The following is a 14,465-nucleotide window of genomic DNA, read 5'->3' as shown; positions in this document are numbered from 1 at the left end:
AGCTTGAAAATTTCAAATTTTTTCTTTGTTGCTTTGATGAATTGATGTTATTGCATTCTGATTATGAGGTAGATATCCTTCAGTGTGCTTTTGGATAACTCTCTTTTTCACCTGAAGATTTATATGAGCATGTTAGAGCACCAACTTTTTCATTGTCTGTTTGGCCAGGGAGACCTTCGAGACTGTTTACAACTCAGGAAGAATCTCTTAACAGCAGTTTTGGGCTATCTAAACTTGAAGGTCTATTGATGATAGAAATCTTATGCATTGCAAAGATAACCCTGCTTCTTCTACCATTGGGTTTATTTTCATTAATGTTTTTCACTTATTCCTTATCATATATCCATGTATTAGTTGTGCTAAAGGTTAGGGCTTTTTTTCAAGTACAACTTTGTCTTGTCTTATCTAGGTGATTAACGTAGAACGTTCATAATGCAATCCCCTTGCCAATCTAATGCTTTGTTATTTTTAGGACTATGGTAGAAAATGATTCCCAAGGTTCTTAGGGATCCTGATTCTCATTTCTTGGGATACTGCAAGTGCAAGTGATGCAAAGTTTGGAATACATGCTAATGATTATATTCAAACAAGTCCATGTTAGTTTTCATGTGGTTTTATGGTGCATTTAATCTATGGCCATCTCAACAAATAGTCTTCATTTTCTCGGTTGCATGTTCTTTTATGCTATAAATTCAGCTACTAGGTTCATGTTTAGAAGTTGCTCCATGTGCTTGGCCCATGCCTTATTTTATTTATTTTTATTTTTTTAGTGGATTTGGCTTTTTATACTGTGCTGACTTGTAATGCCATTCTTGGGGTCTTCACCTGAGAATTGGTGTTTAAGGAGTTGCATTTGTTGTGTGTATGACATTGGTTTATATAGTATCTGGGGTGGAATAACCAAAACTTTGAATACCCTTAACAGTTGGGATGATGGATTGGTCCCTGCACAAAGCGTTCTTTGTGTAAACTTGTGGACATTTTAGAGTCCTTTTTTATCTCATTACATTTCATCCATTGTTATTTCAAGAGGAAGAAATATTTATGGCCCTTTGGGTGACTGTCATTTACCTAACTGCATAAACCCACTCTAATCTTGAATTTTCGTGCATCCTTGAAGCGCACTTATGACTATGGTTTTAAATCGCGGCCACGAGTAATGGAAATAGGCTTGTAATGGCCGTAACATAATGGTAACGGATTTCGTGCATCATTGAAGCTCACTTATGACCATGGTTTTAAATTGCGGCCACGAGTAATGGAAATAGGCAAGTAACGGCTGCAACATAACGGTAACGGTCTGGCGTTACACAAATTTTTCAAAAAAATTTGCAAAGTTCGTAAATAAAATGATATTAATTATATTTAATTCAGAATAATGTATACAAATGCATAATAAACATATATACATGAAATATAGATTATTTAACTTAAGTAAAACATCATATAGCTTAAAATAAGAAAAACCAGTATAATCTTTATAGATCAAGTCAACTAATAGCTCAAAGTACAATTTTAACTCAAAACTAACACTTTAATGAATAAAAAATCTTTTTAAAAAAGGGAAAAAAAACAACAACTAAAAACTAATATACATAAAATTTAACTATCTTTTTAGAAGAAATAAGCTTGGAAATATAAATATAGTAGTTTATGGTGGATCTAAGCTTATATGAGAAATATGCAAGGAAGATTGAAATTTGAAAGAGAAAGGGAAGAGAAAACTAAAAAAATATAACCTTTGAAACTACTGAAAAGTGTAGAAACTAATGAAAATGAGAATAGGGGGCAGAAGAGGAATGATATAAAGGAATTTTAATTACTGGTAATGGCTGTTACCGTTATGTAACAGTCGTAACGGCCATTACGCCTGCAAATCAGGAGGGCCCATTGTATAACGGGATAACGAGTAATGACTCCCCAAAAACTGTTACATAACGACTATTACGTTATTATTTAAAACCATGCTTATGACATGCTTTAAAGTGTGAGCTGCAATGCATTTCATTTAGGTCAGGAACATGCTTGATGATTACAAATTTTGAATTTGTTCATAGATTATTTTTTGTCTTTATGTCCTTAGGTTCTGCTTTTCAGTTTATAAGGGCATGATAGATTCTTCTATTTGAAGTTTCATGCTTGTTTGACTGTTTTGTATGAATTTTTTGTTAGTAAAGTATACCTTCCTTTGCAGGAGTCTCTCATATTGAATGAGCATTTGGTGCTATTGTTACCGGCAGCTGTTTATGCTCTTTGTGCTGGTTGTGCTCCTTCCACACATTGTTATAAAGTGCTTCTCTCATCACATGCTTTTATATATAATCTTGTGGCTGCAGATGATTGCGCTAAGGTACTTGCGATGCTGGATCTTTGGTGGTTATGATTTGGCTTTTGGACCTCATGCTTACTATTAAATTTCTTTGTGATATTGATCTTTTGCCTTCTTCATTAGACAGATGAAAATGAGCATGAAAGGCTTTATGAATTCTTTGAATGCTCTCTGGATATTCTTGCTAAAGTTGGTTTGGATTCTCAAGTTGAGGTGCTGGAGCATTTTCAATTTGTTTGTGTTTGTTTCTTTTCCTTTTCTTTTCTCTCATTTACTACTTGTTCAACTCTCAGATTGTTCCATTCCGATGCAATCAAAGTCTACGGCTCCCTAGCCAATTAAGAGACCCACTGTTGCATGAAGTGGAAACTCATATTCTTGGTGCTTTAGCGGACAAGCAGGCAGAGAAGAGGACTGTCTCTGATATCAACTTCATCTGTGCTTTATTATCTAATTTTATACATGGCTCTTTGGTAACAAGGTGGTTGCTTTTTAAACTATGCTCATTTTTCATAGATGACTTATAGCTTATCTACCTTCTTTGCTGGTGATGAACTGTTAGGTGTCCTTAAATAGGATCTCATCATAGGTCGATTAATTGGAAAATCCTCTTCTCGCTAAACTGATTTTCCGTTTTTGCTTTTATTTGAGGAACCTATTGTGAAATAAATTGAGAACTCACTTGAGAGAATTCTCGGATCTCATAAACTGATGAATAAGATCCCCTTCTAATGAGCTCATTTCCTATCAATCATCTCATGACACGATCCATAATCCTAGACCATAACAACTTGGGTATCAGAGTCTGTCATCATAGGTGTTTCAACAAATTTAGAAATTAAGTTGAATTCTTTTATGCAATAATTTAATGGACATTTAAATGACTTAGCTTAGTAGATTTTTTTAACTAGTTTGAACTTTCAATAAGGGGTTGAACCAAAACCAAGATAAATCGAGCTGCAGCCAATCAAATTTTGATTAACAAGCGAATGGGAAGATAGAGGTATCTGTGGTGCCCCAAAATGACAAACTTTACTTTTCTATATGGCACAAACGGTAGGTTATCATCCTACATTCCGAGATCTACAAGAGCGAGGGTAGTAGATCATGTTTTAAAAAAACTTGATTTAGTTTCAAGTGAAGTTATCTTTAATAATTCTTTGTATTTGAATTAAGTGATTATAATCATAAGAAGCCTTGTGCTTTCCTTTTGGAGTCTTTGTATCTCACTTCTTAATTTCCCAGGTTTGAAATCCTGGAATTACTCCTATTTTTCAATCAAACATATATGCATCTATGTTGTGAGTTTTAGTTGATTAGTTTGAGGGTGCGCATTTTAAGTTGCTAATGCCATGTTTTTGCTCTAATGTTGTCCAGCATTTATGTGCTTTATAAAGTTACGATAGGTTAGGAGGCATTGTTTATGAATTTACAAAGGCTTATGGCAATGTGTTTAGCTATGCAGTTGAAATGCCTTGTGTTGATTATTAATTGATAGTTAATTGTTAGTAAATCGGATTTTGCTCCTTATATTTCTTTGTTTCACTATTTATGCTTTTTTTTTTCCTTTCAGGAAAAGAGATGAGATGTTGACATTTGTATCCAAAATGGGCCAGTACTTGTTGGAATTGTTAGATCATGCTGTTAATGTAATTAAAGAAACTGGCTGTGACTTTCAATCTCTTGGCTGCATGGGCTCTGGCTTAGACTGCATTGCAAGAAGCTGTCTTTTAGCTTCATTTAGAAGCCTAGTTTCCTGTCCAATTTTTTCGAGAAGGGGAGATGAAAATGTTATGGACACTGTACTTTATGGTGCCATAGTTCAGTCCATGGAGAGGCTCTTGACGGAACTTGCTAAACTTTATGAACAATTTTCCGAGCGCATAAGAAATCCTTATTCCGAAACGATGCTGTCTGATTCATCTGATACTTCCTTACAAATATCCAGCCTGCTGGATAGCAGTAGGAGTAGGATTGTGGACATGGAGTTAGATGTGAATGAGGATTCGAAAGATGTGGATATTTTAAATTTTGGTGGAAAAATTACTATTGATACATCCTTTTCTATGGTGAAGTGGAAGTTGGGAATGGTGTCGCTCATTTCAAGTTTTTTCTCAGTTTTAGATTTTGTTACATGGGATGTCCTTTTTGAACTCCTGGGAAAAGAAGGTGAAACGAAGGTATATTGCATAATTGCTCATTTTTGTTAGTTTTTCGGGGGTTGCATTGTAATTATTATGTTATTTTTTCTAAACTAATATCCTCAGGTGTGCGAAAATGTTCTTTATCTTCTGTGTCAACATCCACACTGGTCCTCTGCTGCAAAGATTATGGACTTGGTAATGAAGTGCTTAAGTATAAGATGTTGCTTGAATTGTTTTTGCCTGTATGTTGATCATTAAGAGCTTTACATACACTAATTTTCCTTTTGTTGTTTCTAAAAACTTTGTAGGTCAAATCAATGTTTGACATGGTTGAGACAAGGGTGATAGTTAAACTAGATTGTGCTAGTATACTAGTTTCCACCTGTCAATTGTTGTGCACCTTATTATCCCTTGGTGCTGTTGGAAAGAATGGAGATGTAAGTTTGACTGGAAAAAAGACTGATATGGTATTTCCAATGATAATCAGTTTCCCATTTGTTAATTGCGTGCTCTCATGTGAAGCTTCCTTTTCTTTTCCTGCATTTTAATTCTCTAGGTTGACCATTTCTGCAAAAAGGTTCCCAATCATATTTTTGTTTTCTCATATAATTGTTTTTTTTTTCTAAATTTAATGCTGTCTTCATGTCTGTTTTTCACGCATTATTTTCATTCATTGAATTAATCATTGGATCACATTGATGAATGTGATTCGATGCCCAGCCAGAGTTCTATTGGATAAATTATGCCATTAGTCATTAAGTTGCAATTTTGCCATCAAACTTCTATTGCATCTGCAATATAATCATTCATGCTGAATTTCTTTCAAATCTGAAAATGGAAGTAAACATAATCCCATTGTTGCATGCATTCATGTGTTTACGTGGATGGCATGTGGCTGCCTTGTTGAATTTCTGGCTGCTTTTGTTCACGGGAATTGACAAGAAATTTTGTAAAGTTGATTGCACGGTAGGTGAATAAAAGTTATGTGGCCAAATTGAAAAGTTAAAGTTTTGTGACTTGCTATAACTCAAGTGCTGAGTTGAGTAATTAATGGTGCAATTTATTCACATTCTGTCCTATGAATGTACTGTATTTTATCAGCTTTTGGATGTTGTTAATCTTATTCTAAAATACAAATTATATTGATCTTCACTTGCAGAGTTTGATACATCTCGGAGATCTGGTTTCCAGAGTTGCAGAATTTGGTCTTCTGGATTGGATGGGACGTGTTAAGCTAATTGATTGCATTTGTGATTTTGTTCTACTCAGTCCTCAAATTGGACAGGTGATTACTGTTAGAAATATCCATTATATTTGGAGTTTAACATGTGTGAAGCATGGAGAGATGTTTGCAAAAGGGAGGTTTGGATGTGTGATAGATAATTTTGGAATTTGTACGACAGGAACAGGGTAGGATTATGGCTTTAGGCACAGGTACTTGTGTGCATATGCTTCTCCTGTACAGTTGTGCCACATATCTACTGTTTGTTCTAAAAATTTAAGATTTGCTCTGTTTGTATGTTTGTTGACTATTGATCTTATCCATTTCAATCTGCCACTTGATTGTTGTGGTGTATATCTTTACAGACAATGGTACAAAGATTGTTCTTATTGCTTCAAGATCCTGATTATCGAGTGAGGTTTTCCCTGGCTCAGCGGATTGGTGTTCTATTTGAAACATGGGATGGCCATGACGAACTTTTCCAAGATATATGGTAGGCATGGAGTCTCTACCGGGGGTCATTACACTTTTTTGTACTTGCTGTTTATTCTCTAATTATTCTTCAATTAATAGAAAAGAAAATAGTAGAATAATAAAATGAATAAGAATGGGAATTCCCAAGAATGTTTGAATGTGCTGGACGAACATCGGACTCACTTTAGGCTGTTTTTCTGCACTTCTTGTCTGCTTGGTGGTTTTTTGTTTTCTTCTTTTACCCCTTTTAACTCTAGGTAATTCTTGTCATGTTTAATGTTTCCAGAGTCCTGGGGTTATCTATGCTGCATGTGGATTTTGTTCATTGCTAAGCATAATGTGGTCTTTTTCTGCTTGAAATCAATGGATATGCCTGCTTCCAAACCAGACCCTTTTTCTTTGTTGATTTCACTTTGGATAATGTATATGATTAGAATATTAAACATGGTGATAATTGCTCAATCAATCTTAGTCAAAATTATAAGTAAAATTATAGTAGCAATGTTTTTTGTCTTCCCCATTTTGCTTTCAACTAAAGGCTGATAGGTTCATGAATGGTGCAATTTTATTTCATTATAGTACGTTTTAAATTGATTCGTATGGAGCCGCGGATTTTCAGTTAAATTTGTTGATGCTTAAGGCTCATGTATGGAATGGTATGAAATATTTATTACTTTGTAGTCATAACTGATTGAAGTTAGCCCCCACCCCCCCACCCCCCCCCCTTCCTTTTTCCTGAGCTAATATTTTTCTTTCCTGGTCAGTTTTCTCCTATCTGAATTTTTATTTATTCAAGACTTTGTTCTTGAAGGTGCTGTTGCTTTGGTCTTAATATTAGTTATTAGTCATTTTTTGGGTGTATTTCCAGTTCAAATTTTGGTGTCGTAATGGTGTTTCACTCAAAAGGAAGACTTGTTACTGCAAAAGAGGTCCTTGCTGCTGGTCCTCAGCCACGTCCAACAATGGAAACTATCATCTTTACTCTTATGCACGTTGCTTTGCATAGTGAGAAAATAGAGTTGGAGGTATTTATATTGCCTGCTTGATTTTGTCACTTCTAAATTCTCGTAATATAATAAATTCATGTTGGTAGTGAAGTTTAAAAATGGTTTTTCTGATGTGGCACATGCAGGCCATTTTTATGATGTGTGTGGTTGCTGCTATTGACCCTTGTCACAGGTATAACATTCCCCCTTTTCCAATTTGTAATCCAGAGTAGTTAGTTTTTTTTAAGCTGATATTCCTTTTGCTTCAGGGACTTGGTCATTGCAGTTGTTGATAATCTATCAAGGCAGCTCCAGTATGCAACTAGGTTCAAGGTTGGAATTGTAGTTCTCTCCTTTAAGCAACCCTTTTTTGTTGACAGATTGAAATGGTATATACTGCTAAAAGTTAATGAGACACTGTCACTTTCAAATGGTTGTTTATCTCAATATACCAAGTGCGCTGCCCTTTCTTTTTACTCAAGTACTCAGCTGGATCCTTGAGTCTTATTAGTTAACAGTTTATGAATGTTTACCCTTCTGCTTTGAGTTAGCTTGAACCTTTGTCTATTGGGCACAGTACTTGGAGGAACTCATTGGGACTATTCTGTTTTTCTGGGTCGCTTGTGGTGTAAGCTTAGTTGCCCTTGTCGAGGTAGTATTTTCATTTTGTCAACAGTGCATAATATCCTATATGAAATTAATATTTCAGCTCTCCATTTGATTTAATTTGATTTATTTATCTTTTGCAGATAAGGCAACTTTTTGTACCAGATGCTGAACCTAGTTATTTCATGCAATATTGTTGCCGTTGGCTTCTCCCAGCTTTAATTTTGCATGAGGACATCTCCAATCTGAATTTGGTGGCTAGGGTAGGAGCAAACGAAATATAGTATTTTGCTAGCTGGTAATTGAATCTTATTTCTGTTGTATCAACTGACATATTTGTTTACTCGCAGATTGCTTGTCAACCTTCAACAGTTCTAGTTAAAAATCACTTTGTGCAAATATTTTCAGTTTGTATGGCATTGCACTGCAGCAAGAGACTTGATTCGGATAAGGGAGCTTTGGTGCTGCAAAGTTCAATCCTGCATTTGTCTGAGATATCTGAGAATGAAAGAGACAAGCTCATAAAGAGACACATGGTTTGTTTATGTTTCAAAGATAAGACTTGTGGTCCTAGTGTTGTGGAAGGCATTCTACTTCAGGGTTCCAATCAGTTCTTATTCTCCTCTCTTTGTGGTTTAAATAATTTTTTATGAAGTTGGTTCTGCATAACGTTGCTTTAATTTTATTGCCATATAGATGCTCATGTGATGTGAAGCCTGGCTATTGATAGCTAGTGTTGTACAAATGAATACATACTAGAATTCTAATGGGAACTTATTGTCTTGATTGGAAAAAAAAAAGAAGTAAAAACTGAGTTTCACTTCACCACACACAAGTATGTGCTTGATTCAGAATGAAGGTCCAAAACAAATTGTCTTAACAGATCATAATTGTCTTTATTGTTGTCACTGGTGCTGCCATATTCTTTTGCATTTTATGTTTCCTTGACGCATTTTTACTAGTATTTTAGATGTTAATGGTTACATTTTACAGATATATTCATACATTAAATCACTTTATCTGGTTGGCTTTTTTTCTTTTAGGCCTTTCGGAGTTTTCATTGTTAAAATAAATTAAGTACTAGGATAGAACAACAAAAGGATTAAAAAGTTACATTATATGAGAAGTGGAGATTAATTTCTTGTTATTATTGCTTTTTATTTCTCATATTGAGTATACTTTCATTACGAAAGGCATAAATGGAAAAGCAAGTTAACCAGATGTAGACTAAATCTTTCATATGTTGAGGGAATAATGCTTGCATGTTGGCCCACATCTGAGTATTAATATCTGATGAGTGCATCATGGATGAAGAAATACTTGTGAAAAATATCTAGCGAATTACTTATCTTTTGCATGCCACCTGCTTTAGTTTAATTTGTGCAAAATTTTTGTTGCTGGTTTTATTCTTAACTTTTGGATGAGTTAGATAATTTCGTTTCTTGTTGCTTCTCATTAACCAGTTGTTTGCATTGTATTCTGAAAGTAATTTCTTCTAACTCTTTATGTGTGTGTAGGTATCAATTGTGAGCCACATCCTGTCTCTTACTTCTTGTGCATCTGATCCTGCAGTCCCCTTCTTTTCTAGAGAAACGGTAGCACGTGCGGTCCAGACAGTTGTGGATGGATTTTTGGAAACGTATAAATTACCTTCATATTGTGATTTGATTTATTCTGTGTTATTTTATGGATGATTTTGTAACATGAAGATGTTTTTGATGTAGGGAGGATTATCCTACAAGTGTGGCTGTTCTTGATAAGATCAAGATTTTTCGGCCAGATAGAGTTTTCATGGTGATTTGTGATTTTATATGCAAAATTCTGTAGTCCAAGATTGCTCCAAATCCTCTGATTTTGTTACTTTTGCATTCCTCGCAATCGTGCAGTTTATAGTAGAGATGCATTATAAAATAGCTGGAGCAGTTCATCACAGGCATAGATGTCATAAGTTGGCTGGAATTGAGGTGCTTATAGATATCCTTGGGCACAGAGCTGCTGTTTCAAGCACTTCCAAGTATGTCATCGTAAAGACTCCTGTAGAATTAGTCAATGAACTGGTGTATATTGGAAGCACATATACTGACGTTCATTGTGTATATTGTCAGAACAGTACGCATGATGCTTTAGTAAAGTTAAACTTGGTATTGTTTTGTTGGTGAAAAACTCTTTCAGTTTTGTCTTGGTTTTGGATGAAACACAGTTTTTGGGTGTCACATAAACATGTTTAGTGGGTTTGAGCTAGCTTTTGGGGTGGAATTACGTGTGGTCCATTTTCCAATCTTGGTACCAGAGCCTACACCTCCATTAATATTGTGGACATTCATAGATGTTTATTAATGCAAAATTGACCCTTCAATTGTTCATGCGTAGCGTGAGGGGATTGTGTTGTTCCACGATGGTTTGGGACAAAGATTTAGAGCTAAATTTAAGGACTTGAGCAATCCTCCTCCTTTGAGCTAGATTTGGGGCTGAGTTAGGCCTAGTCTATTTTCTCAACAAGGTTGAATGATTTTGTTTTTCTTTCTAATGAGAGGAGCGACCTGCATATTCTGGTGAGGAATAGTATGGGTATTTTGCCCAACAATTGGATCTTAGGCTTGAACTTAATGCTCTTGCTTGTTTCCCTGCTCTTTTAGGCTTGAGCTTTATGGGTGCTTCATTACATATCTCATAATTGTTTTCATTTTTTGCACTTCTCTGGAAATTTCTTGAGCGTTTCATTCATTCTACAGAAAATCTTATCTTTTTTTGGTGTTATCCCTTTTATCTTGCTGTAATATGCTGTTAATATAATTTACTCCATCATTGTATTTTAGACAGTTATAATAACATACTATCTGGTTAACTGGGTCTTTTCTCTATTTGCATAGCTATCTTCTCAGTTTGATCGGGCTACTTATTGATTGTAAAGATTTACAAGATCAATGTTTTCGTGTAATTTCTGCATTGCTCAAAACATTTAAAAGCAACCCCTCCAAAGAGGTTGTTAGAGTGCTAGGTGAACAGTTTCAGGTATATCTGACGCCATAACCTCTGTAGCTGTCCCAGATTTTTTTCATCTGCTGCTCACTGTTTGAGATTTGTCTAGTTTTTGGTTTCAAAGTTGGTGGAAATTGCCTCTGATACTGTTGGAGAGCTTTCTGGCACCACATCATCTCAAGTCATGTCTTTGCTCCTCCAGCTAATTGTGGAATGTGATCCATCTCTTCATGATTATATCAAAGTATGTTTCTGTTGTTTTATAAATTTCCTTTCCGATGGATGTTTTTCTTTGATCTCATTTGAAATTTGAAGAGGTTATGCCCTTTAATTTTGCTAATGCTTTTTAGCAGGAGTTGGAACCCTTCCCTGAGACAGATATTTTTGATAAGGTGCGAGCGTTCCATCAGGAGTTATGCCAAGCCTATTCTCCAAGGGACCACTTATTGAAGGTAGAAGGACAACCTTCAACTTTTATGTGGTTTGATATTTTCTTTTAAGCCTATTCTCCAAGGGACCACTTATTGAAGGTAGAAGGACATCCTTCAACTTTTATGTGGTTTACATGAATATGGTTTGATATTTTCTTTTTGTTTCTTTATTATTCATGTCCTAACTCTATTTTACTCTTTTTCCTATGCCTTTTCCTTTTCAGTTTGTGAAGAGATCATGTTACCTTCCGCCAAGATTACTTTTATGCAGGTGCTTGCTCTGAATAGGCTTTCCTGCTCTTCTAGTTTTTCAAATTTCAAGTCAATGATATGAGTTTAGGTGGTAAATTTGAAATGAAGGATGAATTATATTTAATACCAGAATTTTAGTCAATTTACTTTAAATTATTGCTGTTTCTTGAATTTGCACTTATTCTGGTCATGTACAATGAAACTTGAATTTGAAAGTTGTGCCTAAAATGCTAAATTTTCTTGCAGTGTCCAGGCAATGCACAAGAAGTTGCTCATGAGGGAATATTTTGAGCTGGAAAGGAATAAAAGGGACACTGTGGTGGATATAAATTGGCATTCTGACTCAGAAATTGTTAGTGCAGTCTGGACACTTGTTCGCATGTGCAGTTCGGATGATTCAAATTGTATTAGAACCTTGATGTCTGATTTCATTTCTAGGGTATTGTTGTTTTACATGTGCTTGCTTCAACATCTTTCAATTTTCCTGGAAAAAAAAAAGCTGTTCTAAGACATTTTATTTATCATCTTCTACTGCAGGTTGGGATTGGGGACCCACATTGTGTTGTTTTTCATCTACCTGGAGAGTCTGGTGACATTAATGTTTGCAAACTCACAGCTGATGACAGCCCTACTGATATCAGTTTTAGCGTGGATACTGCAATAACTGAAAAACTTCTTATTATGCTTTTGAATCTTCTGAAGAAGTATCTGATGGATGATTCTGTGAGAATAGTTGATTTGGCATCACAAGCTCTTCGTGTGAGTCCAACTTTTTCCTTGCTTTCTTGAGTGCTTGCTTATTAGTATCTAAGATATTGACCTATGTCTTGGCCTTTTGCCAATCTATGAAGATGGCATATTATCTATCTTTAGATTTGAAGTTCTTACTAGTGAATATTTTGTCGGTTTCAAAATTCATGCACTAAGTAATGCTATTTAAATCTATGGACTAAAATGATAAAACCATAAAAAGTGAAAACTGAGAACCTCAAAATGCCAATATGCCTACCTGAATGATTGGCAATCTGTGGAATGAAATAGCAAATTGACCCATTACTTTTCACTTATTGGTCAAATCAGCTGTGTTCTGCTCTTCGGCTTGTGTAAAGTGATTTAATGAGAAAAAAGTTTGAAAATTAAAGTGTGCTAGGTGTCTAAATTTATATGTTGCTATTTCTTTTACTCCATCTTAGATGGTGTGCATGCATACAGAAGTTTAGGGAAGGATGTCAGTGTTGAAATATTAAGTCTCAACTCTCAATGATAATTCATTGATGATTTTCCTGAAATATGTCAAAAAAATGTGCTTAATGATGTCTTCTCTCTCTATATGCAGTCACTGTTGTACTTGATTTCTATATAGAATTTAATTCTTTGCAAGTTATTACTTACAAATGTGAAGGATGCAAAAGAGCAATGAAGGAGATTCTTATATGTTTCTGGTACTAAAACAGGGAATACTTTCAACTGAAAGGGGTCAAAGAGCTATATTGTCTTTTGATTCTTATGAAAGATCTCTTATTGAGGTAATGTTATTCCTGGACCTTATAGAAGAAATTGTTTTCATTTTGACAGTGCAGTATTGATATCTGATGCTGTACTGCCCACCACTTTATTAGCATTAACTCCATTTCCATTATTGTGTTATCCATTCTAGATCAAATTTGTCAAATAATTTTTTTAAGTTGAGAAATAATTAGAGTTCACATCATTCAATTTGATTTGTAATTATGTGACTGTTACGGTTGTAAAGATGTATGATTAAGAATGAAAATAGGATAAGAAAATCAATATTTTGGGGCTGTTTATAGTTGCTAGCCTTGCTATTAGCAGATGTTAGCGATAAATTGACTGCTATTTAAATTTTCTTTTGACCTATATTTAGCTCTTGCTTAAAACATGTAGGTGAGGTTCCATTAGATAGCATTTTGGTTCCATGGTGCAACCAATTTAAGTATTTAGGTTGTAACATCCAGAAGAATGTAATGTTAGATGAGGAGAGTGTTACATGTTCTATGTGATGGAATGATCCTTGACAAAGTGAAAGATAAGTCCTATAGAACTATGGGCAGCCCAACTACCTTACATGGGAGTAGATGTTGAGTATCTAAAGTACAACATGTACATAAGATGAGCATGACAGAAATGCAGATTTTAAGATGGATGTTTGATATTAGGATAATGGATATGATTAGTAATGACTACATCTACCAAAGAGTGCATGTAGGACGCATGGGGATTAGGGGTCATTTAAGATGGTTTGATCATGTTTGACATAGTGTATCGAATTCCCTTGTATGAAAATGTGATGAGTTAGTGATGGAGGGAATGAGAAGTGAGAGGGGGAGGCCTAAAATGATATGGAGAGTAGTAGTCATAGAAAGATCTATAGTTTTTGAATATTGATGCAGATTTGATTTCAAATAGAGCTGAATGGCAAAGAAGGATCCATGTAGCTGACTCCAACTATTTTGGGGTTAAACCCTAGTTTTTGGATTAAACATTAGTTGTTGTTGTTGTTAGTGGAGTGAATTTCATTGCTTAACTGTATCATATTTGCATTCAATTGGAGAAACTCTATTTTCATGCCTAGAATTCCTTGGGATGATGAACATTTTCTAGCGTTAATTGCTTGCATGATCCAGGAGGAGATGCTTGTTGATTCTGTATTTAAAGCTAAGGCATCAAGGCACATATATGAGAACTTTAAATAGTCCTAACCCTATTAGCTCTTGGGCTTTCATCCTTATTATACTTTAAAAACAAAAACAAAACTGAACCTTTTTTTTACTGCTAGAAACACAAACAAACTCAATTTTAGATTCTAAAATTATTGCCTGGTGCATTCTAGCAAAGTTGGTGATTACCAAAATCCCCATGTATGCTAAAGCTTTAGAAGTCCTGGAACAGCAGCTATTTTCCTTGAACACACTGGATGTGCTAGAAAGTACTCAATATTGCCTGGAATTGGATAAGCATTTATGAATTTTAGACCACAATTCTTGATTTCCTAGCTTTAAAAGCTGAAGATGCTTGCAGGTT

At 35.0% G+C, this 14,465-nt stretch overlaps 1 protein-coding gene across 13 annotated transcripts in view; it reads left to right on the top strand.

Annotated features, from left to right (window-relative positions):
* LOC110617578 (serine/threonine-protein kinase ATM) overlaps positions 1–14,465 on the top strand; it is a 52,967-nt gene that overhangs the window by 16,503 nt on the left and 21,999 nt on the right. For 10 of the 13 annotated variants that reach the window (XR_006351029.1, XR_006351027.1, XR_006351028.1 and 7 more), the window contains exons 17-41: positions 169–240; positions 2,195–2,350; positions 2,453–2,542; positions 2,623–2,810; positions 3,903–4,509; positions 4,597–4,668; positions 4,782–4,940; positions 5,633–5,758; positions 6,061–6,188; positions 7,038–7,194; positions 7,302–7,348; positions 7,425–7,488; positions 7,733–7,807; positions 7,905–8,024; positions 8,112–8,297; positions 9,279–9,400; positions 9,486–9,555; positions 9,648–9,775; positions 10,632–10,773; positions 10,850–10,984; positions 11,091–11,192; positions 11,396–11,442; positions 11,670–11,862; positions 11,961–12,182; positions 12,878–12,949. Coding sequence is in view for 9 of the 13 variants with exons in the window: in XM_043957557.1 (XP_043813492.1) it covers positions 169–240; positions 2,195–2,350; positions 2,453–2,542; positions 2,623–2,810; positions 3,903–4,509; positions 4,597–4,668; positions 4,782–4,940; positions 5,633–5,758; positions 6,061–6,188; positions 7,038–7,194; positions 7,302–7,348; positions 7,425–7,488; positions 7,733–7,807; positions 7,905–8,024; positions 8,112–8,297; positions 9,279–9,400; positions 9,486–9,555; positions 9,648–9,775; positions 10,632–10,773; positions 10,850–10,984; positions 11,091–11,192; positions 11,396–11,442; positions 11,670–11,862; positions 11,961–12,182; positions 12,878–12,949 (3,480 nt within the window). In the remaining 4 variants the exon portion in view is untranslated. The remainder of the gene's footprint in view (positions 1–168; positions 241–2,194; positions 2,351–2,452; positions 2,543–2,622; positions 2,811–3,902; positions 4,510–4,596; positions 4,669–4,781; positions 4,941–5,632; positions 5,759–6,060; positions 6,189–7,037; positions 7,195–7,301; positions 7,349–7,424; positions 7,489–7,732; positions 7,808–7,904; positions 8,025–8,111; positions 8,298–9,278; positions 9,401–9,485; positions 9,556–9,647; positions 9,776–10,631; positions 10,774–10,849; positions 10,985–11,090; positions 11,193–11,395; positions 11,443–11,669; positions 11,863–11,960; positions 12,183–12,877; positions 12,950–14,465) is intronic. The other 3 variants (XM_043957555.1, XM_043957552.1, XM_043957556.1) reach the window with 2 other exon arrangements.

This window comes from Manihot esculenta, chromosome 6 (assembly GCF_001659605.2).
Source record: "Manihot esculenta cultivar AM560-2 chromosome 6, M.esculenta_v8, whole genome shotgun sequence".
Lineage (NCBI taxonomy): Eukaryota > Viridiplantae > Streptophyta > Magnoliopsida > Malpighiales > Euphorbiaceae > Manihot > Manihot esculenta.
This window is presented reverse-complemented; position numbering and strand designations above follow the sequence as displayed.